We start from the raw sequence: 24,591 nt of genomic DNA on the forward strand, positions 1-24,591 counted from the left end.
GTTTAGAGTTTAGGGTTTAGGGTTTAGATTTTAGGGTTTAGGGTTTAGGGTTTAGAGTTTATGGTTTAGGGTTTATGGTTTAGGGTTTAGGGTTTAGAGTTTAGGGTTTAGGGGTTAGAGTTGAGAAATGAGGTTTTGGGGATAAGATTTCAAATTTTGAAAAATAAAAAAATTAAAATTTTCAAAGGATAAACTTAAAAAAGTGATATTTTGGTCATTTTAGTTTTTGAGTGCTATTTTTGTGATATAAACTTAGAAATGTGTTATTTTGGAGATTTGCCCAATATTAAAAGAGAGAAAACATTTTACTTTTACCGGTATATTTGGGTAATTAGCGCAAATTGGATGTTTAACGGAATATTTAAGTAGTTAACCGGATAAAAGAATGATAAATATCCAAAACAGAGTATAAATGACGTACCGTACCGAGTCAGTAAAGAAGCACATTAAAAGAAAGTAACTGAAACTCGAGAGTCAGACAAAGAATCTGTTTAGACTTCAGTGGCCGTGTACGTACTTCGCTTCCTTCGTCATCCGCCTCTTGATTTCGCGCCACCTCTCTTCCTCTCTCTGTGTTATCTTTTTTCTTCCGATCCGTCTGAGTTTATCTTGGTAAGTGGTCCCTAGCTTCCACTTTAATTTCTCTTATTACATCCCTCTCTCTTGCTCTTGTTTGGTCGGAGTGAGAAAAAAAAACGAAAAGGGAAAGTGTGAGTCTCGTTTGCTTTCACACTCAGATGATCAATTGGTGACAAAAAGTTGTTGATTCTCCAAGGTTTTACTTAGATCTGTGAACAATTCTTTCCGTGTGAGTTATTTATTCCAAGAATATTCATAATCCTTCTCCAATTCTACAACATACTGTTGAGCTTCCTAAGATTTGAGTCTAAAGTATCAAACTGTTTCAACTCAATTTTTTGTGTGTGTGTGTCTCTAGTGGTTACAGTACACTTTCCTCATGTTCTCTGTCTTATTGTTGCAGAGTACTTAGTCTCAAGGTGGATGGAAGAATCATCTATGATTTGGCATTAGTGCACTCTTGAATGCAATATAGAGCCATTACTTTGAGGTTTCAGGTGATTGCATCACTATAATGAGGCAACAAAGAGCCTCTAATGTTCATGAGGATAGATGTAAGGATGAGCTGGTGAAGCGTGATATGTTGGATCCGCCAAGGTATCTCCAAAGAGCTGAAGATCTCCGCGGAAAGGCGCTGAGTTTTGGAGTTTTGGATTGGAAACAGTTAGAAAAACGGAAGGATACTGCTTCAGAGGGAACCAAAGGAGCGTGTTGTAGCTATGCTTCTTCATACACTGCTTCGTTGGAACTAGATTTAGCAACAGGGGCTGTTAAAAGACTGGATCTAGATGGAAGACAAGATGATGTCCAAGGCCAGTGTTCAAGTCCGGTTAATGTAATGGAATTGAACCAAAACTCTTTAGAGAAACCATGTTTGTCTGTGACATCTAAAAAAGAAAGACATCCTTCTCCTCCCACTCGCCGGTTTAGTTTCAGTCAAATGAGAAGAAGTTTCAGTACTAAAGAAAGCTCATCCTCTGGTCCTGTGTTCTCAAGCGCATCTCATGCTTCAGCTAAATCAGGTCCGTTGACATTCAACAACTCGGCCATAACAAAACCAAATGGTCACAGCAGAACAAGACCAGGTCCTGTAATGAAACCAAAGACTGACAAGAATGTCACATTACAAGTTCCTTCAAAACCTTCCAACACAAGATCACACGCTCTTTTGCAGTTCGCTTTGAGAAAAGGTATCAGTTTATATCAGTTTGTGGTCGACAACAACGTTCTTGCTGCCACCATGAAGAGTTTAGATTCTTCTAGAAGGTCTTACACATTGAATTCAGTCAAAGAAGTAAAGAACAAGAGTGGGAACTGGTTAGGCCGCAACAGGAATGATCATCCGTTTGTACATACAATCATCGGTCAGATAAAGACTAATGCGGATTCAGCAACTCACAGAACAGAATCTGTTTTGGTCGGTGTTGAGACAAACGAAGAGCTTGCAGCAGCTATTGTTCAGACAAGAAACATGACTCAGAAGCAGAACACAACAACTACTGTTATACTCCCTAGTGGAACTCACACGCTTCCTAAAGACTGTAACGCCCCTCTGAAGTTGCTTGACCGGTGGGAATCTGGTGGATCATGCGACTGTGGTGGTTGGGACATTGGTTGCAAACTCCGTGTCCTCTCTAATGATCATCATACAAAGTCTAAACCTTTCTCAAGCTTTCAACTGTTTGGTGATCAGGTAAGTTGTTCTGTTCAAATCTCGTAAGTGTGATTCATCGTTAACACTTGGAACTCTCACAGGAAAGAGGCGAGCCAGTATTCAAAATGGTGAGACACGACGATGAACTCCACTCAGTTGAGTTCGGATCATCGGTTTCTCTCTTGGAAGCTTTCTTTATTGCATTGGCAGTAAGCAGTCACCAGAACTGGTGTGAAGAGGAGGAGGGGGAAGCAGTGTTGAAGAGAGTAACATCAACCAAGTACGCATCAAACCCACCTGTTTCTCCAATAGGTCGGGTCTAGTGACAATCATTTGGCTTAGCTGGCTGAGCTAGAGACTGTGTTGGGCTGTGCTTTAATACAACTGTAATTAAGAATATATTTGGCAGAACTGTTTAGAATTTGCGCAGTGTATAAAATATAGTGAAAATACATTTTTATATTTTCAGCTTCAAATCTCTTAACAACAAAAAATCAAGTCATTTTGTTATATCAATAACCAAACAAAATTATCTTTGTAAATTGTAACATGGAATTTTTTTGATTCTTGTGTCCCGGATTCAAACACCTTTTAGATGGAAGATTATTCTTTAAATCGGGATATCTAAAGGCTAAGTCTAATTTTTTAATACAAAGATGTGTAGTTTACATGGAAATTAGTGGGGGAAAAGACATTAATTAGCAAAAATAGTTATCATAAGACATGCACCACAGTTTTAGTCAGCCTATGAGAGTAAGACCAAGACAAGAACTAAGCTAATTTCGAAAAGAAAAAAAATTACCTTCAGCATTTAAAGTAAAAAAACTATTAATCCTTTTTGGGGTTAGATACGTTTATGAATTATGATACAGTATAAACAACTTATTGAGGATAGAGGGACAACTCAGCTAAGCATGTAAGGATAGAAACCTTATTTGACAGACATGCTTCGCTGCTTTGCCCTTACGTAACCACATGCTCCTCCAAATCAAATCACGTGTAGTGTTGATCCTGAATTAATATTTAAACCTTGTATTAAGTTCTTTTTATTTGTTAACGAACTTTAGGCTAATTGCTAACTGGCCACTACTAGCTCTAATCACCACCATCAGACATCACCTTTGAAATTTTAAAATAAAGCGTCAATAACGGTTCGTGTTGGTGGGTTCTTCAACTTCATCTCATGACCATTGACTACTTTTTTGGTTTATCGAGAAAATCTCTATCCGAGACTTCTGAAAAAAAAATTATATTGAGCGATGGAAGTTTCCTATCAAGAAATATCATAACTGATATAGTAATATTAGTAATCATCCATGATCTATACCTAGATGTTATTTCCCGTTCTTTAAAAAGTGTTTTTGAGTAATAATTTTTTTTTGTTGAAAATATGCATGCGTGAAAAAAAAAACACATGAATCATTCATTATGTTAAGAAAATAGGATAAAGACGCATGAATCATACATTCAGTATGACTCGACAATCATTACCAGGTAAAATAACTTTTTAGAATAGCAAAACGAGGGTAAAGACTACAAAACAATAATGGCAAAATGTATTTATTTGTGTGTCTTATTTGACCAAAATGTAAGGAGTAACGAACAGTTCTAGAAACAAGTTATGATATTTTGAACACCAAAACTGAATGGGACGATTGATAGACTGACTTTCAGTATTGAATTATTTCACAAGGAGACTTTTATGACTTTTCTTATATTATTGGCAAAAAAAAAAAAAGAAGACTTTGTTTTTTTTTTTTGAGAAAGGGCTTAAAAAAGAAGACTTTTCTCACATAAATCTCTCTTTGTTTTTTTTTTTAAAGAACACCAATCTTTTTTGGTTTCCTTGCAAATTCTTTTGTTTTGTTCAAAACCCTCCAAAAAAAAAATTGAAGAATTTTTATATAGAATTTAACGTTTTCCTTAAATATGTTTATTTACGGTTTAAAATAATTAAAACTAAGACAACTAGGGGGAGCGTACAAACACACTACTATGTTTTTGACTTGGAATAAATTAGATTCAAAATAATAAAGAGAGTAAGGATAAAACGTATCATTGATATTATCTGTCTTCAAAGTTCAGTTAAAAAAAAATGATATCATACAACGTGGTAGCTAAAATTTGTTGTAGATCAATTAAACTTCCATCAATAGTTAAGTTTATAGCCAACAATTAATAGTTTAATCACAGCTAAGCCTAAATACAACCAAATTTAATGGGAAATCCTATAGTTACCATTTGTTTCTAGTCCTACAATTCAATCTGATAGATTCATAAATAAAAGATGTTGAAAACTGTTAAAAGTTTAATTTCAACACACAATAAAAAAAAAATACATATATATGAAAGAAAGAAAATATTTTATTAGTCTTTTTCGATTATAATTTCATTCTTCGTATACGTAAATAATTGTGTATATATAATTACTTTAGAAAAGTTGAATATTATTTTGTTTATTTTTTTTAAACTCAATTTACAATTCAACCGTTTCTCCGTGTTGAACTCTCTTCTCTCTCTCTCCGCCTTTATAAAATATATCAATCTAGGGCTTGGGTTGGCTTCCTCAGATTCTGCTTAAGGAAATCTATTTTCTTCATCTTCTCTCTCTCTGTTTTTTGTTGTCCTTCATTGCATCTCAGATCTTGGATTGACCGTACCGATCGTTGACCTTTCATGAATCGGAATCTGGGTTCGCCTAAAAATCAAACCTTTCTCCTTCGAGGAGCTCGAGACTGACGATTTATATCGAAAAGGCTGAGTCTTTGGATTTGGGTTATGATGTTGTGAACTGGCATGGGACTGATCGTCACACGAAGACAAGAATAAGAGATGACGCTTTACATTCGTCGCGAATCTTCCAAGGTTCGTTCGTTTGTAAATCTTCTAATTCAGCTTCTGGGTTATTCAATTCATTGGCTGATTCGTTGTTTTTGTTTTGTTTTGTGAATAGCTGTGGAAGAGATTTTGCTCGGAGATAACGACGGAGATCGGACTCCTCGCTGAGAACTGGAAGTACCTTGTCGCTGGTATTATCTGTCAGGTTTGAAAATTCGATACCTTTTTTGTTGTTTTTGTTTTCAGTAGATTCAGATTGAAAGCTTTAATGATGACCAATGGGTTTTGTTGTTATACATGGTAACTTTTGAGAGAGAAAGCTTATGCCTTTTTTTTTTTGTCTATTTAATTAAAAAAACCCACACCTTTGCTTTTTCAACAAAAACAGTGTCCTTAGGTTTGAGAGAAAGCTTATGTTTTTGTGTGTTAGTGTCTTGAGTTTGTGTTGGTTTTGACACTTTGTGAATATGGCGAATGTTATGTGCAGTACATTCATGGTTTAGCTGCTAAAGGAGTTCATTATATTCATCGCCCTGGACCCACTCTCCAGGATCTTGGCTTCTTTCTTCTCCCGGTTTGATCTCAGACCTTTCAGCTATATATATATGCTCATTCATCAGATGGGAATAGATGTCTTATAGCTTTGGTTTTCAATTGTATAGGAGCTTGGTCAAGAGAGAAGCTACATAAGTGAAACCGTCTTCACTAGTGTATTTGTTTCTTTCTTCCTGGTGAGTCTTGCAACATTCATAGTTTCTTCACTGGACTTTCGATATTGATACTTTTGGGGCCTTTTATTGCAGTGGACTTTCCATCCATTCATCCTGAAAAGCAAAAAGATATACACCGTCTTGATATGGTGCAGAGTTCTTGCATTCTTAGTTGTAAGTGCCCCCCCTGTCTCACTAGTTACTATAGCTGAGATTACTTTTGCCTTGTCAATTTTTAAATGTTTCTGTTTTTCAGGCCTGCCAGTTTCTCCGTGTTATAACATTCTATTCAACTCAGCTTCCTGGCCCAAACTACCACTGTCGTGAGGTATAAAGCAACTGAGATTCTTGACACAAGGTCTCCAGTGTCCTAATCAACTAAAGCTTATATGTGTGTTCCCGCTTTTTTGCTACAGGGCTCTAAAGTTGCCAGGATGCCATGGCCTAAAAACCCTCTTGAGGTTCTCGAGATTAACCGTGAGTCTACATTCTCTTTTCCCTACTCACATATTCTTTCTTTTGCTTATGGTTCTCATGTTATCTCATCAGCTCATGGGGTGATGTACGGATGTGGAGACTTGATTTTCTCATCGCATATGATCTTCACGCTTGTCTTTGTCCTCACTTACCAGAAGTACGGCACCAAAAGGTATAAAACTTGATAATCTTGCTTTGTAAAAGTCATCCCTGCATCACTCTTATGGTTGTAACACTGTCTCAGGTTCATAAAGCTGTTTGGGTGGCTCACTGCTTTCGTGCAGAGCCTCTTGATCATTGCCTCCCGTAAACATTACACTGTCGATGTCGTTGTTGCATGGTATACTGTGAACTTGGTGGTGTTCTGTCTAGACAAGAAATTGCCAGGTTTGATCTCAGACAACCCTTTCTTAACATAAGTGAATCACTTGGCAGAGAACTTGGTTTCTCATATCTTTTTGTTGAAATGTCTGTATTTCAGAGTTACCAGATCGGACTACGGTGTTGCTTCCTGTAATCTCAAAGGACAGAACGAAAGAAGAGAACCACAAGCTGTTGAATGGGAATGGTGTTGATCCTGCTGACTGGGTAAGCATCATCTGAGCCTCTTTTTTGTTCTCCTTCTCAACCTGAACCAACCACACAATCTGATCTTTAATGCTCTTTTTTTTTTGGTTATGTTTGTTTAGAGACCAAGGGCTCAAGTGAACGGGAAGATAGATAGCAACGGAGTTCACTCTGATAACTCGATCAATGGCGCATGAGACTTGGAACAAGATCTTATATATATATGAAAAGATCTAATCAGAGGCGTCGTGAAGACGAACTGTTGGTCTTGAATTGTGTAAGGGTGGTAAAGTTTTGTTTTTGGTCATTGTTCCAGAGAAGAACACTCATAAGAGAGATAAGTCGTGGGGGGTTATGATGCTATTGTGTATATTTTCCGAGTTACTTATTCCCCAAGTAATCATCTTTTGTTGGATCATGTTTTTGTTTTCATTTATTGTCAATTTTGTTATTAGAAACTGTATTGATCTCTGAAACTTTGTTATGCATATGTGGTTGTTTCCCTCTACAGCTTAAACATTTGCACATTCTTTTTCAATTTGGAAAAAAAAAACTCTTTATGTACTTATGTTGGAGTTTTTCTTTCATTTCTCTCTAAATTTGTTCAGCAGAAACAATGATATGCTATTTTGTACATTAGTGTCAGACATAATGTTCATATAACACAACTTTTACCAAGTAATATCATCTTATCTTTTTTTCTTGAGAATTAATAAGATGATAAACATATAGAAGTTACACCATAAATACTTTCTGTATTAGAATTTTCACATATATATATACTGGGCACATTTTTAAAGTGTATTAAATCTTGATTATTAATGCATTGTTTTTATAATGATCTATTTTCCATCATTTTAATCAAAATATTTTTAAAACAATTTGTTTTTTAAACATAACTCCTTTTCAAAACGGAAAGAAATAATATTTAAGAGATTTTAGAAAAGAAGTGGGGGGGGTATATTTGAAAAGAGATAAAAGAACCTCCGCATAGCGAGGGGAATCTGGAAGCTCCGCCACCGATCGTAGACTACTCCTTATCTACAACATTTTCAGATTCCGACGAGGAAGAGATCGATCCGGTGGAACGTGAGAGGTATCGAAAACAGGTCGTCGAGTCCGGCGTAAGTAAATTCCGAACCTTTAGGCCTTTTCCTCTTATGGGTTGTACGAAAAGTTTTCTCTTGTGAGTGTTTTTATGGGTTATGTTGAATTTTTGAAATTATGAAAGAATCAAAATCTTTATAGGAACTAAAGAAGAAGAAACTACTCTGTGGGACCACGATGCCGTAGACGAGTTCTATAAAGATGATATCTCTTGGCTAGATGATGATGCTCTTACAGCAAGTGATAAGCAGCTACAATACTATGAGGTTTTGTTACTTTTGTCTTTATCTTGGTCTGTTTAGCAGCAATGAATCCCATGGTTTTATTTTAACTGCTAGGGTCATAAGTGCAGGTGAAGGAATCGGATCTGCGAGACAACGAATGGCTTTATCTGTATGCTGAACTTGTATTATTCTCCAAGTGGGCAATGGACCTTGTAAGTGAGGATAAAAAAAAAAAAAAAAAAACATGGTGGGGGACTTACAGCAAGTGATAAGCAGCTACAATACTATGAGGTTTTGTTACTTTTGTCTTTATCTTGGTCTGTTTAGCAGCAATGAATCCCATGGTTTTATTTTAACTGCTAGGGTCATAAGTGCAGGTGAAGGAATCGGATCTGCGAGACAACGAATGGCTTTATCTGTATGCTGAACTTGTATTATTCTCCAAGTGGGCAATGGACCTTGTAAGTGAGGATAAAAAAAAAAAAAAAAAAGCATAGTGTAGGACACTTTTTTTTTTTTTTTAACAATGTTTGTTTTCTTTTCTTGCAGAGCGCTTATTTGCCGGTGAAGATGAAGAAAGTTGTGGTACGAACAAGGGAAGATGTAGAGTCGAGTAAGAAGCTCAGGTCAAAGAATGCAACTTTCTACCTGAGTTTCACGTCTTGTGGGGGTCTTGAATGCAGAGGCATAATAAGGCGGACAACAGATGGAATACCACAACACATGAGCCTTCAAGTTAAATGTTGGATCGACAGTTAGAGAGAGATAGACGGTCCTTTTTTCCTTCTATTTAATTCATCTTTGCCTATGTTAAAATAATCCTGAGATGTTATATTATCTGAAGCAACCACTTAATTTGTTTGAATGTTTGAGAGTTATTTTTGTTTTCCTCCCATTCTAAATTGTTTTTTTTTTTGGGTCAAACCCATTCTAAATTGTTTACAAAGCAATTTAAATCATTAAACCAGAATTAGAATTCAGAATCGTCTATAATAACCATACAACTAGGACAAAAGTGAATGTATCTCTTTGCAAAATAAGTAGGACTTGGTTCCAAGAATCATAGTTAATCCAATCAAACAATATACTTCAAAGCTCCATTTCATCGCAGGAAACTTGTTTGTCTTGATGGATGTTTTTTAAGCTGGATAAGGGCCTCGCTGATTGTGCCAAGCCTCACAAAGTCTTTGATATATCCGAGCTGAGACGATGGAGTGTAATCAGCAACATCCCTAGGACATCCTTGCTGAGATTCAAGGGGTAACAATAGTGCGCATGCTTGCGCTCCACTCTTCGTTGCACAGGGTCCACAAAGTCAATCAATTCCTGTGCTGAATATCTTATATTGACGTCTGCGTCACGTCCATCAATCTGTCTCAAAGCCCGGATTAGTTCAGCCACCACGATAGCCCAGCACACATCTACAAACAGAACCAAGTGTTTTTCATCACCGTAGATATTCTCTCACCAATTAAAGCAAACACAAGAGTAATGTTACGTGTTTAATTAGATCTTACCATGATCCTCTTGATAAGATCTTTCCACGTCTTCCCCTTCAAGAACCCCGGGATGAGCTGCAACAATTAACATTTTTTTTTCATCACCTCGCCCACTAGCTAAACCTCTTTTGTTAAGATAAATGTAGTACCTGACGTTTCATCCACGATGCATATCTCACGCGTCTGGTATCTCCATTCACTTTGTTAATACACTCGATAATTCTGATTTCGGAATCAGAATCATGTCTAGTAGAATTTCTTTAGGCACGATATGAAGGACATCGGCTACTAACGGTTGCATTTCAGGATCAACTAGCTTGATAATTTCATTGAGTACATGGAGATGTTTATTGGGGATGTCAACAAGTACCTTGAAACATACACACACACACACAAGATAAACAATGATATATTAACAAAATCAAATCAAATACAACACAAACCATTTTTATTCATCTACTTACAGTAGCTGGCTGAGGCTCACAACTTTTTCCAGCTTCTGACATTGTCTTATCTTCTTTGAACTAGGCACACATGAAAGTTTGAATCATGATTTGAACTTACTAAAAACTTTTCCCATTTAGAAAAAAAAAACACTGAAGCTTTTATCTTCAAGACACAATTTGAACGTGAATATTGGAATATTTACTAGGGAAAATATGTGATAAAATCTTGGTAAAGTCTGTTGTTTGTTCACAACAAAATAAAAATAACGAAGGGAAAATGAAGAACCAACAACAAGTAAAAGAAAATCACTCTAGATCAAAGTTTGAATCATGATTTGAACTTACTAAAACCTTTTCTCATTTTGAAAAAAAAAAATATCTTCAGGATTGGAACACTTACTAGGGAGAAAACTCACAGCAAAACAAAAATAACCAAGTGGAAATGAAGAACCAGCAACAAGTAAAACAAAAGATTTCGACCAAAAGGTAAAACAAAAGGAAGATACAAATAAATGTTAAAAAGTTATAAATGTTTTTGGGGAAAATACGAAAATTTCATCAGAATATGACTGAGGCTAACCTGTCATGTCTAAGTCTGAAGCCATTTGTTACTAGAAATAGAAGGTGCATTTAAACATTAACATCATTCTTTTTCTCACCGAGTCCCAAATTCTCTAAAATGACATCTAATTTATTTTAATTGTTTTTTTTTTGATAAAGGAGTTTATTTTCATTGTTCCTACGTAAATTTAATTAACATGCAAATCCTACGGTAAAATTTAAATTAAAAATATAAATAAATGTACAGATAGTATGTTTATATTTAATGGGAAACTAGAGCCAAATGTATTAAAAAGTTATACAGAAAATCAAACTATGTTGCAGGGAGTTTTTCTTTATCTCTAATAATTAATATAATTTCATGAAAAAGTAACTTGACAAAAATAGATTCATCCAAAACATTAGTTAACAGATAAAAAGCAATTGTCGCATCAACGCACTGTAAACGTCGTACTGGTGACGTAGAATACGTCATATTACGTTGGTAACAAACTAACAAATTTGATAAAACTACATTTCAAACTGAACTAAACTTGTGTAATTGAACTAGTCATTCCCTGGTTAACTAATCGGTTCGGTTTATCTCGTCCAATAGTAGTCAATTCTTAATAGGCCAGGCCCAAAATTTCCATTAGAAAGCCTGTCACTTGTGCTTCCCGCGCTTCGAGACGAGACGAAAACGCAGAACGGGCAGAGTACCGTTTGGCGATTCGGTAAAAAATTATTACTAGAAACTGCATTGATTTTTTAGACTATGTTTTTTTTTTTTATGGGAAACAGACGACGGTAATATTAGAAGTATTGGAATTGTTTAAGTCTTATTGATCACAATACGTATTCTATATATAGAGTTTACAAGGAGAGATCATAGGAGACGATATACATTGGTCATCCTTATCAAGTATATGACTTATCTCTAATACAAGAAGTTATCATTATCTTAATAACATAGTTATCCTAATAAGAACATCTCTAGAACATCCAATGAAGGGCTTCTCTTCTCTCTGAATGCCATTCTTCATAACGTAAACAAAACCTTTGGTGAGTTTTAAGAGGTAGCAATAGTGTTTTTCATTGACGTATGTGTCATGTCCATCTATCTGTCTCAAAGCCCGTATAAGTTCAATCACCTCGATAGCCCAACACATCTCTACAACAAAACAAGTGTTTTTCATCTACCAGCACCACTTAGATTCTCACCAATCAAGCACAACAGTAATGTTACATGTTTAGATCTTACCATGTTTCTCTTGATTTACCACTAGCCCCTTAATATCTTTCCACTTCGTCCCTTCAAGAATTCAGGGATGAGCTGCAGTTTTATGAGAATTAACAATTGTTTATAAATATACTAGCTAAAGCTATTTGTTATAAAACTAAGTTTAAACATGATGTCTAGTATTTCGATTTTTTTTGCCAATGCACTCAATAATTCTGATTTTAAAACGATGTGTAGATCCTATCATACTAGTAGGATAATCTTTGGCATGATATGAATGACATATGCGATGCATTTCAAGATCAATCAGCTTATAATTTCATTGAGAAAATGTGGATGTTTATTGGAGATGTCAGCAAGTACCGCACACGATATAGAATGACATATAAACCGTTGTAATTGTTAACTTACTTCAACAAGTTGAGACTCTTCCAGGTTCTAGCATTAATTTTTTATGAGTTGCAACAAAGTCCAAACACACAAAGATGTCATACTATTCTCTTGTGGCCATATAAACCAACAACAAAATAAAAACTTTTTATCCTCAAAAAGATTGAACTTCTTATTGTAAATTTTCTCTTTTTTAAAAAAATTACTAATAAGACCAGACACAACTTTGATACAAAAATGAATGTAATGGAGATTGATTTGTTTGCGAGTGATGCTTCATCCAAAAGCATATATATTTCATTTGCTTGTTTTCATAGCCTTTAGCATATGGCGCATAAATATGTTTATGCAAAAATTTGTTTATGTAATTTTGTGATAACTTTATATATCTTTCAATTTGATAATGAAAAATTTATCAGAAAAAATGAAGCTTTTACCATAGAAAAATCAAAACATTGATGCATATAAAACATTTTTAGGTTGGAGTAGAAATCATAAATTTAACTTACTAATCATTTTGTTCAAACTAAGCTAAGAAAAAGGGTATCATAATTGGTATTTATGAACCATTTTTTTCATAAAAATGAAAGTTTGATTATAACTAAGCTTTTACCATAAAAATGAAAATTTATAAAAATAGTTGACAATATGAGCTCTAACCTTATCAAAAGCTAAAGCTTTGGAATTATATCAAGTTTTCTCATAACAAAAATTTTATTTCAAGACAAAGTTTGTACATGAAGTTTGGGATACTTGCTATTGAGAATACGTGAGAGAATCTCTTTAATGCATATTTGAGAATCATTCTTCTAAACTTCTTCTCTTAACGGTTCGTGAAATCCCCTTCTCTCTTTCTTTTTCTATTAACTATTGGTTATTTTTTAATCTCAACAAATTGAGTTAATATTCTCATAGCTTTCATAATTCTAACATAACCAAAATCTAATCTTCATAAACCATAGGAATCTTGGAATTCCCTATAGAAAATCCCAAAAATCGTCTATCCCAAAGCCACACAACAACATAACATGTTCAGATACATCTCCATGTATTCATTTAGGCTCGTTAAGTACTGAGACATAAATATTCTGCAAATAAAGAAATTCATGCAATAATTAAAAAATATATACACCAATTCTGTTATAAAATAAAATTACATTCTCAATTATTTGTTTTAAAGAAAAAATCTTTAAGCTACTATTGCCCCTGGTAATATTGAAAGTTAGCGAATAAAATCATTATCAAAATCATCTTAGTAATGAAAATGTATGAGTACCGATAAAAATTTAGAAAGAGAACATACTTGCATAGTCTTCAATTCGGTGCACTATTATCTTTGATAATATGAAACAATATTGTCCAAAAATATATCCACCAAATTTGTAGAATGCAGATCATAGTTAAAAATAACACATGTGTTCTTTTACTCATTAAAACAAAAATTATTATACTTTTTCAAACACAAATGTGTCATGTTATTCTCTTGAAACCATATAACCAACAACATAATAAATATTTTTATCTTCAAAAATGTTGAATCTTTGATTATGAATAAACCTTTTATAGTAAAAAAATTGATACATATGAAAACATCTTTTGATTGGAGTTGAAATCATATCATATATTTGATTAACTAATCATATGATGAAATTCTATAAACCAGCACCAAAATAAAAATGTTTTATCTTCAAAAATTTTGAAGCATTGATTATAAATGAAGCTTTTACAACAGGAAAATCAAAAATTTGATGCATATGAAAACATCTCTAGATGAAAGTTGTTGAAATCATAAATTTTAATTTATTTCTCAAACTTGAAACCATATAAATCAACAACCAAGTAAAAACATTTATAATAGAAAAATCAAATTGATGCACATGAAAAAATCTCTAGGTTAGAGTTGAAACCATAAGTTTAATTATTAATTATGTGTCAAAATCATATAAACTGACACCAAAATAATAAAACTTTTATCTTACAAAATGTTGAAACTATGATTATAAATGAAACTTTTACAATATAAAAATCAAAATTTGATGCATGTGGAAACATTCTCCAAGTGGAGAGACAGAAACGATGAGAGGCGTTTATCTACATGATCTTCAACAACCAAAGCAAATAATTCATAAGAGACACCCTCTTAATGCTTGATTTATGGTATTATTAGCATGTCAATCTTATGATAACAGAAACATAAATCTTTGAATATTATGACAATAATACATCATCATATGGTTCTCCTTAACATTGAAAGCCATGGAAAACTATGAGAATGAAGATATAGTTGCTTATGCTTCTCCTCTTCAGTACTCACGGAGTCGGGATCCTGCAAACTGAAACAGTAAGAGTATAACAGTGAAAAACAAAAGTTGTAGCTTCTTTAATAATCTAAAATATAAAGTCAAGGCTGAATCTATACCCACCTTGTGTGTTCATGTCTATAACTGTTGAAGTATACTCAGACAGGACCTGGTCAGGCACTAGATTCTCATGTCATTGATCCAGGATATGACCTGTGTTTCAGAACTGGATCTAATAAGTAAAATGGCAGCAGATAACTGGATGTTTTGTAAATGGTTATTAAGCACAACGAAAAAACTACTATACCCTCAGTCTCCAAGTTTGCTCATGTGGGACTTGAATGGAACACAAAAGGGAGCCTCTGCCAAAACTCTTTAATACATATTGCTCCAAGTTTAAGATGATATCCTTTGTTTTAGTCCATAGCTATCATCTGACATAGCCATCCTCTTTGACACAAAGTGAACTTCTTCCAACTTCCCAGCAGCCTCCAAGGCGTTTCTCAAAACTACATGGCAGCTAAGCTCCTGGTGTTTTCCTATTTCCACCAATTCATTATACAAACCAAACGCTTCAGAGTGTCTCTTAACCTTACACAGCCCTTCTATGACTCTGTTGCATCTGCTGATATCTATCATCTGATTATTCTCCAGACAAAACAGCACAAGCCTATGAGCTGAATCAACTAGTTTCCTATTCTCGCATAAGAAATCAATCAACTCCTCCATCTTAACCACATAACCGTTCTCATAAACCAACCTAACAACCAAAAACGCCTTATCCTTCTGACCACTTCTAAACAGCAATCTGACAACATCCGTCGAAAGATCAATGCTCTGTCTTATTCCTTTCTCCAACATTATCCTTACCAAGTCAAAACACTCGTTAGCAAACTCTCTTCTAACAAGCTCTCCGAGTACACAATGAAAAGTGGCTGCAACGGGAAGATAAGAGCTCCTCAGCATTCTTTGCAAGACATCGTGAGCGAGAAGAGCTTCACCAGTCTTCAACAGCCCATCAATAAGTAACTCATAGATTTCAAAATCAGGCACAAACTCCCTCCTCAGCATCAGAACCAACAGCTCGTAACCACCTTTGAAACCACCTTCTCTGCAGTGTCCCATGATCAAAGTCCCGTAAGAAGGCGGATCCTGCACTCCTATCTTCATCAGCTGCCTGAAAACTCTCTCAGCTCGCTTCGTCTTCCCGTTGGCGCATAAGTACTCAAACATCGGGTTATACGCCGCGGCGAGAGGCTTCGATCCACCCTTCTCCAACAACACTCCCTTGTCATACAACTCATTGAACAGCCTCTCCGCTCTATCAAACTCTTGTCTTAAGCAAAGAGCGCGAATCAAAACACTGTAAGAAGCCGAATCAGGACGCTCCATCACTCCAAACACCTTCATGGCTTCGTCAAGATCTCCACCATCGCAATGAGCTTTGATCAGAACATTAAAAGTGCATCTATCCGGAGCGAACGCGCTAGTTCTCAAAACCTCCTTGATCTCATCAAACCTCTGAGCCTCGGAGAGTCCCTTGATCAGAGTATTGAAACTCACAGCGTTCGGTTTATCAATCTCACGGAACAAAGCCAAAGCTTTATCAACCTCACGATTCATACAGTACCCTCTCACAAGAGTGGTGTAACTAACAACGTTGGGCTCCACCACACCTCTCTTAACCATCCCTTTCAACACGTTATGCGCTGTATTAACTTTGCCAGCTCTGCATAGCCCGTCGATGATGGTGTTGTAAGTAACAAGATCAGGAACACACTCCATGTCTTTAAAAACTCTAAAGGCTTGGGCCACCATAGAGTTTTTGCAAAACCCGTTGATCAAGATGTTGAAAGTGTAACAATCCGGTTTAACGCCGTAGGTGCGGCGCATCTCGCGGAAGAGATCAAGCGCCATGCCGGTTCTGCCGCGTTTGAGGAGGATAGAGAGGAGAGTGTTGAAGGTGACGAGGGAAGGAGAGACTCCCATCTTCTTCATGGTGTGGAAGAGGGAGAGAGACTCGTGGAGGAGGCCTGCGTCGGCGTAGGATTTGATCAAGGTGTTGAAGAAGCGAGGGTGGAGCTTGACGGAGCCGTTGGAGCGTTTCTCGATCGAGAAGAGGAAGTTGCGGGCGGCGTTGAGGCTGCGGGATTGGGAGAGGAGGTGGAGCATGAGGAAGAAGGAGTGGGGGTTGTGGGAGAAGGCGTTGGTGGTGGAGAGGTAGTCGAAGAAGCGGAGAGCGCGGGGAGGGTGGGTGATGAGGCGGAGGGTTTGGAGGACGGTGGTTGTCGAGAGGGAGAGGGGTTGGAGTGATGAGAGTGATGACTCGACTTGGTCTGATGAGTTGATGGCACGTGCGAGGGACGTGGCGAGTTTTGATTCGGTCCTGTGAGGGTGAGAGAAGTTTTAGATTTGTACAAGTGAGTGGAGAGTGGAGAAAGGTGAAAGGAGAGAGAGAGATTTACCGTTGAGGCTTGGGGGCGAACAAAGCATGAAGTCCTGAACCACGAGCCATTGCTGACGGAAGCACAATGACGGAGAAGAATAGAGGCGAAAAAATCGTCGATTGATTTAGACCAAAGTGTGGTGAGGTTGAAGACGATGTGAAACGACGCCGTTCTGTTGGATTCGTGAAATTAACTAATTAGCTTTTATTTTTATCTTTTGCTCAATATAATACTACTTTTTGGCTAATCAATATTTCGTATTAATTTTCAGAACGCTAATCAAGTTCCATTTTGCTAAGAAAGGTTATTATTATACATCCACAAAACAGCAATGTGCATCACTGATGTCAAAAAATACACACAAGTCAATATATATATATATATATATATATATATATATATATATATATGTATGTATAGTGTCATTCTTTAACTGATCAGATTTAAATAAAATTTAAAATTTAAGTAAAAAACTAAAATACATCCGAAGTGTTATTTTTTTTATTATTAAAATCTTCATTTAAAATATTCCATGACTAGAGATGCTCTAATATTATTGAGATGTCCTGTAAATTTCTATCCATCCATGGAAAGCTAGTACTGTAAATGGCGTAAAGTGTAGATTAATAATATAAATCCATACAACATTAAAAAAATTAATTAATGCACTTTAATTGTATACGAGTATATGAATATGTAATCGGTAACTTAATTAATCAATCAGTCATTAAGACCAGTCACCACTAGCGAGTTTTAGCCATGAATTAGATGAAGTAGTAGCATTGTGATTGTTGCCACCACCATCTCTCCCGATAGTCATGACCGTTGGATCAACGCAAGCTAAGCTGAGATCTAGAGATGGTTGATCTAGCGGCTGAGAATGATGATGATGAGTAGAAGAATCATTTAGTGGCTTCATACGAAGATAATTAGTGGAAGGTGTTAACCAATGACATCTCTTGTGACCTCCTAATGCTTGTCCCGATGAGAATACGCGATGGCAGATTGTGCATTCGTGAGCGTTGGATCTCTTTCTGGTGGTGATGTGAGGCTCCTCCTCCTCCTCCTCCTCCTCATCTTCTTCTTCTTCTTCTTTGTATTCTTCCTCTTCTTCCTCCTCCGCTTTTTTATCTTGAGAGGCAAAACAACCTTTCACTTTCTTGTGGCTTGCCCTGTGTCCACCCAATGCCTGATGCGACGCAAACACTTTCTTGCAACCTTTGCATTGGAAAACATGTCCGGTTTTTCGTTTTTTCACGTTTTTATCTTTGATGCGTCCATGCTCGTTGTTGTTGTAAGCATTCCCTGAATTGGACAGCAACACAAGACAGTTGGCAAGCTCTTCGTCTTCGTCTCTGACCCTCTTCCATGGAAGACGTGACATGTTGCCCTCATCGTGTTGTCCTTGACTGTTGAACATGACAAAATCAGTGTATGATGAGTCCATAGCTTTTTGATGTGTGTCTAAAGTAAGTGTTTGGTGAGTGAGTTAAAAAGGTGGATCAATCCCTTGTTTTCAGTGGACGTAATGGGTTTGGTGTTTGTGTGGTTCTAAGTAGTTGAGTCATTGCGCTAATGACACTTGGTGCTGCTTTGACTTGTTCCAAACATTCCTTCCTAGTCATATGCTACATAGTATAATTAATACTATTATTACAAATTAGAGACATGTGTTTTTTAAACAATGCTCATTTCACGCTACTGTTAAATCAAATTCATCAAAATATGAATTGATTATATGGGCTTATAATTTTTACAATATTATATATGTATTCTTTTCTGCAATGTGACAAAACACGTTTAAGGGCTAATGAATATACATACTATATCAATTATCAAAACGGCTAAAGAACGACCCTGGCTATAAACATATTAAGTCTCATAATAATGATACAAGTACAACGTAGTAATATGTTGACCGAGACATGTTGTCCTCATTGGTGACTGCTGAACATGACCAAGTCAATGCATGACGAGTTCCTGTCTTTTTGATGTGTGTCTAAAAGTAAGTGTGCTGTGTCTTCTTGTTTGTTTTTTTGTGATTCCAAGTAGATAAGTCATATGCTAGAGATGTTTCAAAAAAAAAAAAAAAAAAAAAAAAAAAGTCATATATGTGTTTTTTTTCTCTCTTACCAATGCTCATTTCATGCTGCTGTTAAATCAAATTCAACAAACTATGGATTGATTATAGGGATCCCATTGATTATATGGTCTTATAATAAGTTTGATTACAATATTTTATAATATATATTCTTTTATTTTTTGCAAGGAGGTAGATTCGAAATTAGGGAGATGCGAGGCTACGGAGGAGAAGACCTTCAAAGGTGATTCCAGGTCCAAAAGCTAAGCCAAGACCCCACTCTAGCGCACCATCACCTTTCTTCTTCAACTCATCTCTCATATACTCCATCACATACAATATAGTGTTACTACTCACGTTCCCATAATCCACCAACGCCCTTCTGCTGCACTCCAGCTTCTCTCTCCCCAGCTTCAGTTTCGTCTCAAGACGGTTCAGAATCGCAGGCCCTCCCGGATGAACGGTCCAAAACATGTCATTAAACTCCATAGAATCATCCCCAGCTTTTCCCATCAGCTTCTTACAGAACTCTTCTATGTTCTCTTCTATCTTCTGAGGTAGGTCTCGTCCCAGCTTGAAGTTTATGCCTTCCTCCGTTAATCTCCCGTCGATCACGTTCTGTGTCCCAGGCACAAACTGCTGAACAGCGTAGTGAAGCTCCATGAAAGGAGCTTCGGAGGGTAAAGGATCTGCTCCTATGATCACAGCAGCCGCACCGTCCCCGAACAAAGCTGCCCCGACCAGGTCGTAAGAGCGAGCTTTGTTCGGTGGTCGGAACCCGAGGATGGTGGTTTCAGAGGTTGTGAGGAGCACACGGCTTCCGGGGTTGTTCTCGGCTATGTCTTTGGCGACACGGAGGCCTGTTACGCCTCCGTAGCAGCCTAGAAAGTAAAGCATTACTCTGTTCACGTCGCTCTTTAGGCCTAGCTTGGCTGAGAGGTAAAGGTCGCCGCCGGGTAAGCGGATCTCGCTTGAGGAAACGTAGACAATGTGAGTGATGTCTTCCACTTGCCTTCCCCATTCCTTGATGCAACCCAAACTTGCTTCAAGTGCCATTTCCACGACCGCCTCGTTCGCGATCTCTAGCCTTTGCTTGATTGTTGGTGAGCCTTCTGTTGTTAGCTCAGGGTACTTATCTAGTATCTCTCGGGACAAGACCGTGTAGCGTGTCTTCACAGTTGTGGTTTTGCCTACAACAAAAAATATTAGCGTAAGAGAGAATATTTAAATGAGGGCTGAGACGAAACTAATATTATATGATGTGGTTTCGAGCCTGGGGGATTAGAGTTTTGTATTAAAAAAAAAAAGAATATCAAGAGAGTGAGAGGCTTACACAAGTGTTCTAGCTTCTCTTTGATAAAGGGGTCATCACATTTGGTGTCACGTAGAAACCCCTCCACTAGATGCTCCTGAGGAACCACTTGGCTTGGGAAGGCTTTGCCAAGAGCAAGCACTGTTGCCTTTCCTGGATTTGCCACACGCCTTGTGGTGATTTGCTTCTCAACACAATTCATTCCAGAGCTAGACATCTTTCTTTCAGGTAATAAAATCAGTTGATTGTTGAGAATAAAGGTGGTGGATGCAGAATATTCAACTAAAGGAAAGGATTATAAAGGCAGGGCTGAAAGTTTTGTTGGAGAGAGTTTGGTGTTGATGAGTTAGGATCATGAAAAGAGAGTGCTGCTTATTTTATTAAGAGTTTGGTGATTCTTTGGTCTTGTGTTGGTTAGAAATGTTGATAAAAGAAGTCATAAGACCCATACACTGATTACTTGTATTATAAGCCAGACCGTGTGAATCTTTTAATAACAGAAGCGTACACTTAGTTAATATATGACATAATACATCATCAAAGGGTTCTGCTTTACATTGAAAGCCATTGAAAACGGTGAGAATCTGAAGATATAGTTGGACTAATACAGATAGTATCTAGAAATTATATTCTATTTAAATTTAGACCTAGTTAGGAGCCAACCAAAGTAATGAAAGATTGCATCATTTTAAGTTAATGTTGAAGCTTCTCAGAATCCATCAGTTTTGACTTCTTGGTCTGCCACTCTTGGCTGAAGATAGAAGAAACATTGTAAAGTTAAGACATGAAGATAAATGCGGTACGGTTATATATCATATACCATATGAGTGGGAAAGAGCAATTACCAGGACTTAAGATTCGTAGGCATTTTGTTATGGACTTTACAGTAGTCATGGAGTCTGATCCTGCATATCGAAACATTAAGAGTATATCAGTGAAACCAGCTATAGAATTTTATAATCTAAAATATAAAGTGTAAGGCTGAAATTAAACCCACCTTGTGTGTTCATGTCTTTTTCTTGAATCATTTCTGTTACTGTTGAAGTATACTCAGACACGACCTGGTCAGGCACTAGATTCTCATTCACTGATCCAGGAGATGACCTGTGTTATCTAATAAGTTTAGTAACAGCAGATGATTAGAATAGATATTAAGCCAAAGAGAAGATCATATTACCCTGAAGCAGTCTCCATGTGAAAGTCTGAGGGTTGTGGCAGGCAAGAGTCTGTACCAATATCAAAATCGCCTAGTACCTCCGAGAATGGAAAGTTTTCGTTCAGAAAATCAATATCAAACAAATCAACTTCTGCTTCTTCAGAGCCAGAGCCTGATGAATAAGAAGACGAAACCAAATCTCCAGAAGCAGGTGCGTCTGAGTGCATTGTGGCTTCTTCATCGTCGTCATCGAAGTTGAGCCTTCCTTTCACATGATCTCTCTTACTCGACTTAACCGGCGAAAAAGAAGAAACAATACGGCTCCTTTCCACCGTGTAGGAACCGATCTGCTTGTGAGGACTGACTGTGATTCTCTCCTTGGTGAGGATTGTGCAGTTTGTAGGAGGAGTGACTTCTTGCTGAGGAGATAACTGCTTTTGTGGTGTCTTCGGACCAGTTGAATTGGTTGGAGGTGACATGTCTGATGGTCCGTAACACAAACGCTTTGCCACAGTTGATGTAAGATCAGACGAGTCATTAGCTACACTGTTATTATTCACTGGCGTTTGAGTGTTAGGTGACGGTTGGAACGTCAAGTAGTTAGTGGCCTTGGCAGAAGCTCGTGGAACCTTTTTCATCCCTATAAAAAGAAAACACCATTTAAGGGCCAATGTAGACTTAACAAAAGGTATCATCATATCATTCAACATCAAAAATGTAGACCTTTGTTAGGAGCAGAAGGAGCATCTCCTAGAGAAACCTCAGGACTCTTTCGCTTTCTGGTTACAGAAAGACTCAGGCTGGAAGGTGCTGTGAAGTTTCCAACTCTCTTGTTTCCTGGCAATGATGCTGACATAAGATTAGGTGTGATATGCACTGCGCCGCCTGGAATTAAAGAGCTTAACATTAGTTCCATTAGAGAAAAAAAATTTAAGCTGCACCAATCAAGATCATGATATATTACAAGCCTGATGAAACATTTGCCTAAAGACCCCAAAATTTTTGATTTTTTTTATATATAAATAGACCCCTAAACTTGTATTAAAAAAAATTTGGACATCCAAATTATTGAAATTCTTCTTAAACCGTCTATAGCCCCCAAAATCTCAGGGTCGGTCCTGATTACATATGATCCAAATCATTCAAGTATGTGAATCTTTGGCACAAGAAAGAAAAAGAGCATCTAAGTACACAAATTGCAAAAACATAATGGATGATAACTAAACAATCAGCTCAAGCAACTTCAATCTCTATTAATCAAATGTCAACACAAACTAACATAGTGACAGTTCCAAATTAGACTCAGTACCTAAGGGAGAGACGACGATGCTATTGCTCGGTTGAGAAGGAGAGGCAGCCACTTGAATAGCCGTCTGAGCTGCTGCAGTAATCGCCTGAGGAGGAGGAGGAGGAGCTGATGCTGCGGTGGAGTTGTAAACGTTCATGACATCTTGCATCCCTTGTAACAGATTCTGAACGCGAGTCTTCTCTTGATCGAGGCTAGCTTTCTCTTGATCTACAATGACCTTTTGCTCCTTGAGGCTTATGTATTCGTTTAAAATATCATCCAGTGGTATCAAACTGCACGGAACCTAAACGAACAAAGGAAAAAAAAAAAATCTTTAAGAACTAAATAAACATAATTAGATTAATTAAAAATAATTTACTTCGCGAAGAGGAGATTTGGAGATGAGAGAAGAAGCTTCGGATCTGAAGACGGATCGGGTTTCTAAGAAGCGGTTGTCGCAGAGGTATCGATCCACGAGGAAGGCGACTTGCATAGGAGTCACTTTACCCTTGCCTACACGCTCCGAGCTCTTGGATTTGGTCGTCCTCACCATTTTAGACTGAACTATGGAAGTGATTCGAGAAGAGAGAATAATGATGAAAAGGGGAAAAATGAAGTGGACAAATCTTAGAAGAATAGATTTGAAGATATGATTTTCTAGAAGAATAAGTTAAACAAAGGAGCGGGAGATTTTTTCGAGCCATTGGAACCCGGTTTAATTTCGATTTTTTTTTTTTTTTTTTTTTTTTTTTTTTTTTTTTTTTTTTTTTTTTTTTTTTTTTTTTTTTTTTTTTTTTTTTTTTTTTTTTTTTTTTTTTTTTTTTTTTTTTTTTTTTTTTTTTTTTGCCGGGAGAGATTTTGCGCCTACTACTTATTGTGGCGGCAAAACCAATTGTGTAAGGGTCAAAATTGGAAAACTGAACCGTTCGGTTCAAACATTTTGGGTTTTACTATTTTGGGCCTTTGCGTTTCTATTTTTGTCTGTTTTCAGGTTTAACGTGTTGTACTTGGGCTTGAGTTATTGCGGTTCTCTCTTGGGTCTTTCAATAGGGTGTGCCAATTATGAGATTTTCTATGCTACATCTTCTGCTCTTCTCCGACTTTTCTGGTATTTGATTTCAACTTTCAAGAGTTTGGGGGTTTGTTTGTGAGAACATATTAGTTATATTTTGTTTTGCTGCATCTCTTAAACCGGATATAGCTAGGTTAATATCACAATAGCTTTTATGTTTATAAAGCATGAATAATATGCAATCCTCTTATATCAGGTTGTGTTCAACTTTAATCGGTCTAGTAATGTGAATTGTGAATAGTTTGTGTGGACATCAACATCAAACTGTGACTCCGTCAGGGTTTATTAGAATTTGATTTTCCAAGTTGATTAAGTTTAAGTTTAAAGCGGCACAGCTCATTTCAGTTCGATACTTTTTCACAATCAAACAAGACTAATGTTCACAAGTATAAGCAATTCCTAAACTTGGTTTTTTGGACAACACTGGTCAAATTACAGTTTAGTATCTGCAACTCCTATTTAAGTTATAAATCAGACCTCAGCGATTCTGTTTAGTAATCTGCAACTCCTATTTCGGAGATCTTTAAGATAGATAACGCAGTTTTATAATAACATCATCGATCTGATTCTAACATCAAACAATACAAGTTCATCATAAAGCAAAATATAAAGACTGGATCTCAGATTTTTAATGGTTTTCTTCAAACTCCTTGAAGGAGAATTGC

At 36.6% G+C, this 24,591-nt stretch overlaps 6 protein-coding genes, 2 long non-coding RNA genes and 1 pseudogene across 12 annotated transcripts; 4 read left to right on the top strand and 5 right to left on the bottom strand.

The window, feature by feature from the left end:
* The first annotated feature begins 441 nt into the window (after window positions 1-441).
* On the top strand, window positions 442-2,701 carry LOC106337005. Of its 3 annotated transcripts, none has more exons than XM_013776017.1 (3): window positions 442-612; window positions 983-2,272; window positions 2,335-2,701. In XM_013776017.1, the coding sequence occupies exons 2-3, from the start codon at window positions 1,094-1,096 to the stop codon at window positions 2,554-2,556; spliced, it is 1,401 nt and encodes a 466-aa protein (XP_013631471.1). In that variant the 5' UTR covers window positions 442-612; window positions 983-1,093; the 3' UTR covers window positions 2,557-2,701. The 3 variants fall into 3 exon arrangements, with proteins under 3 accessions (XP_013631471.1, XP_013631472.1, XP_013631473.1); XM_013776018.1 differs by lacking the exon at window positions 442-612 and adding an exon at window positions 647-808; XM_013776019.1 differs by lacking the exon at window positions 442-612 and adding an exon at window positions 647-775.
* Window positions 2,702-4,710: 2,009 nt separating this feature from the next.
* Window positions 4,711-7,391, top strand: LOC106337058 (phosphatidylinositol:ceramide inositolphosphotransferase 2). The gene is made up of 11 exons (XM_013776079.1): window positions 4,711-5,098; window positions 5,187-5,276; window positions 5,559-5,645; window positions 5,734-5,802; window positions 5,875-5,955; window positions 6,038-6,109; window positions 6,198-6,258; window positions 6,331-6,430; window positions 6,503-6,645; window positions 6,740-6,846; window positions 6,948-7,391. Exons 1-11 carry the CDS (start codon window positions 5,066-5,068, stop codon window positions 7,020-7,022), a joined length of 918 nt encoding a protein of 305 aa, XP_013631533.1. The 5' UTR covers window positions 4,711-5,065; the 3' UTR covers window positions 7,023-7,391.
* Window positions 7,392-7,808: 417 nt separating this feature from the next.
* Window positions 7,809-8,368, top strand: LOC106341266. Its single transcript, XR_001269595.1, has 3 exons — window positions 7,809-7,949; window positions 8,074-8,198; window positions 8,285-8,368. It is a non-coding gene; the product is annotated as an uncharacterized LOC106341266 (long non-coding RNA).
* Window positions 8,369-8,411: 43 nt separating this feature from the next.
* LOC106341265 lies at window positions 8,412-9,023 on the top strand. The gene is made up of 3 exons (XR_001269594.1): window positions 8,412-8,447; window positions 8,534-8,617; window positions 8,706-9,023. It is a non-coding gene; the product is annotated as an uncharacterized LOC106341265 (long non-coding RNA).
* Window positions 9,024-9,332: 309 nt separating this feature from the next.
* LOC106339153 lies at window positions 9,333-10,161 on the bottom strand. The gene is made up of 5 exons (XM_013777957.1): window positions 10,120-10,161; window positions 9,949-10,025; window positions 9,805-9,877; window positions 9,674-9,730; window positions 9,333-9,617 (listed from the first exon to the last, which is right to left on the bottom strand). The coding sequence occupies exons 1-5, from the start codon at window positions 10,159-10,161 to the stop codon at window positions 9,333-9,335; spliced, it is 534 nt and encodes a 177-aa protein (XP_013633411.1).
* Window positions 10,162-14,321: 4,160 nt separating this feature from the next.
* On the bottom strand, window positions 14,322-17,178 carry LOC106337140 (pentatricopeptide repeat-containing protein At1g02060, chloroplastic). 3 transcript variants are annotated; one of them, XM_013776192.1, is made up of 4 exons: window positions 17,037-17,178; window positions 14,879-16,957; window positions 14,695-14,784; window positions 14,322-14,597 (listed from the first exon to the last, which is right to left on the bottom strand). In XM_013776192.1, the coding sequence occupies exons 1-2, from the start codon at window positions 17,084-17,086 to the stop codon at window positions 14,968-14,970; spliced, it is 2,040 nt and encodes a 679-aa protein (XP_013631646.1). In that variant the 5' UTR covers window positions 17,087-17,178; the 3' UTR covers window positions 14,322-14,597; window positions 14,695-14,784; window positions 14,879-14,967. The 3 variants fall into 3 exon arrangements, with proteins under 3 accessions (XP_013631646.1, XP_013631644.1, XP_013631645.1); XM_013776190.1 differs by having other exon boundaries at window positions 14,322-14,604; XM_013776191.1 differs by having other exon boundaries at window positions 14,322-14,604; window positions 14,695-14,797.
* Window positions 17,179-17,735: 557 nt separating this feature from the next.
* Window positions 17,736-19,161, bottom strand: LOC106339154 (annotated as a pseudogene).
* A 12-nt stretch (window positions 19,162-19,173) lies between these two features.
* On the bottom strand, window positions 19,174-20,691 carry LOC106340636 (type III polyketide synthase A). The gene is made up of 2 exons (XM_013779478.1): window positions 20,432-20,691; window positions 19,174-20,288 (listed from the first exon to the last, which is right to left on the bottom strand). The coding sequence occupies exons 1-2, from the start codon at window positions 20,625-20,627 to the stop codon at window positions 19,303-19,305; spliced, it is 1,182 nt and encodes a 393-aa protein (XP_013634932.1). The 5' UTR covers window positions 20,628-20,691; the 3' UTR covers window positions 19,174-19,302.
* Window positions 20,692-20,911: 220 nt separating this feature from the next.
* Window positions 20,912-23,480, bottom strand: LOC106339980. The gene is made up of 7 exons (XM_013778834.1): window positions 23,234-23,480; window positions 22,876-23,158; window positions 22,290-22,451; window positions 21,588-22,206; window positions 21,408-21,514; window positions 21,256-21,315; window positions 20,912-21,161 (listed from the first exon to the last, which is right to left on the bottom strand). Exons 1-7 carry the CDS (start codon window positions 23,405-23,407, stop codon window positions 21,130-21,132), a joined length of 1,437 nt encoding a protein of 478 aa, XP_013634288.1. The 5' UTR covers window positions 23,408-23,480; the 3' UTR covers window positions 20,912-21,129.
* Between the last annotated feature and the right edge of the window lie 1,111 nt (window positions 23,481-24,591).

The sequence above is a fragment of the Brassica oleracea genome, chromosome C4 (assembly GCF_000695525.1).
Source record: "Brassica oleracea var. oleracea cultivar TO1000 chromosome C4, BOL, whole genome shotgun sequence".
Taxonomy (NCBI): Eukaryota; Viridiplantae; Streptophyta; class Magnoliopsida; order Brassicales; family Brassicaceae; genus Brassica; species Brassica oleracea.

Excerpts from the sequence above, each read along its gene's own strand:
- LOC106337058 (XM_013776079.1), top strand. The coding sequence starts at position 5,066 with ATGACGCTTTACATTCGTCGCGAATCTTCCAAG. Across the intron at positions 6,259-6,330 it reads TGAGGTTCTCGAGATTAACC|CTCATGGGGTGATGTACGGA; the intron begins GTGAGTCTACAT and ends TTATCTCATCAG. Across the intron at positions 6,847-6,947 it reads GTGTTGATCCTGCTGACTGG|AGACCAAGGGCTCAAGTGAA; the intron begins GTAAGCATCATC and ends ATGTTTGTTTAG.
- LOC106339980 (XM_013778834.1), bottom strand. The coding sequence starts at position 23,407 with ATGGTGAGGACGACCAAATCCAAGAGCTCGGAGCGTGTAGGCAAGGGT. Across the intron at positions 23,159-23,233 it reads CCAAATCTCCTCTTCGCGAA|GTTCCGTGCAGTTTGATACC; the intron begins GTAAATTATTTT and ends TTGTTCGTTTAG. Across the intron at positions 21,316-21,407 it reads AAAAGACATGAACACACAAG|GATCAGACTCCATGACTACT; the intron begins GTGGGTTTAATT and ends TTCGATATGCAG.
- LOC106340636 (XM_013779478.1), bottom strand. The coding sequence starts at position 20,627 with ATGTCTAGCTCTGGAATGAATTGTGTTGAGAAGCAAATCACCACAAGG. Across the intron at positions 20,289-20,431 it reads AGAGAAGCTAGAACACTTGT|GCAAAACCACAACTGTGAAG; the intron begins GTAAGCCTCTCA and ends TTTTTGTTGTAG.
- LOC106339153 (XM_013777957.1), bottom strand. The coding sequence starts at position 10,161 with ATGTCAGAAGCTGGAAAAAGTTGTGAGCCTCAGCCAGCTACT. Across the intron at positions 9,731-9,804 it reads CATCGTGGATGAAACGTCAG|CTCATCCCGGGGTTCTTGAA; the intron begins GTACTACATTTA and ends TAATTGTTGCAG. Across the intron at positions 9,618-9,673 it reads ATCTTATCAAGAGGATCATG|AATATCTACGGTGATGAAAA; the intron begins GTAAGATCTAAT and ends AATTGGTGAGAG.
- LOC106337140 (XM_013776192.1), bottom strand. The coding sequence starts at position 17,086 with ATGGCTCGTGGTTCAGGACTTCATGCTTTGTTCGCCCCCAAGCCTCAA. Across the intron at positions 16,958-17,036 it reads TTCGCCCCCAAGCCTCAACG|GACCGAATCAAAACTCGCCA; the intron begins GTAAATCTCTCT and ends TCACCCTCACAG.
- LOC106337005 (XM_013776017.1), top strand. The coding sequence starts at position 1,094 with ATGAGGCAACAAAGAGCCTCTAATGTTCATGAGGATAGATGTAAGGAT. Across the intron at positions 2,273-2,334 it reads TTCAACTGTTTGGTGATCAG|GAAAGAGGCGAGCCAGTATT; the intron begins GTAAGTTGTTCT and ends GAACTCTCACAG.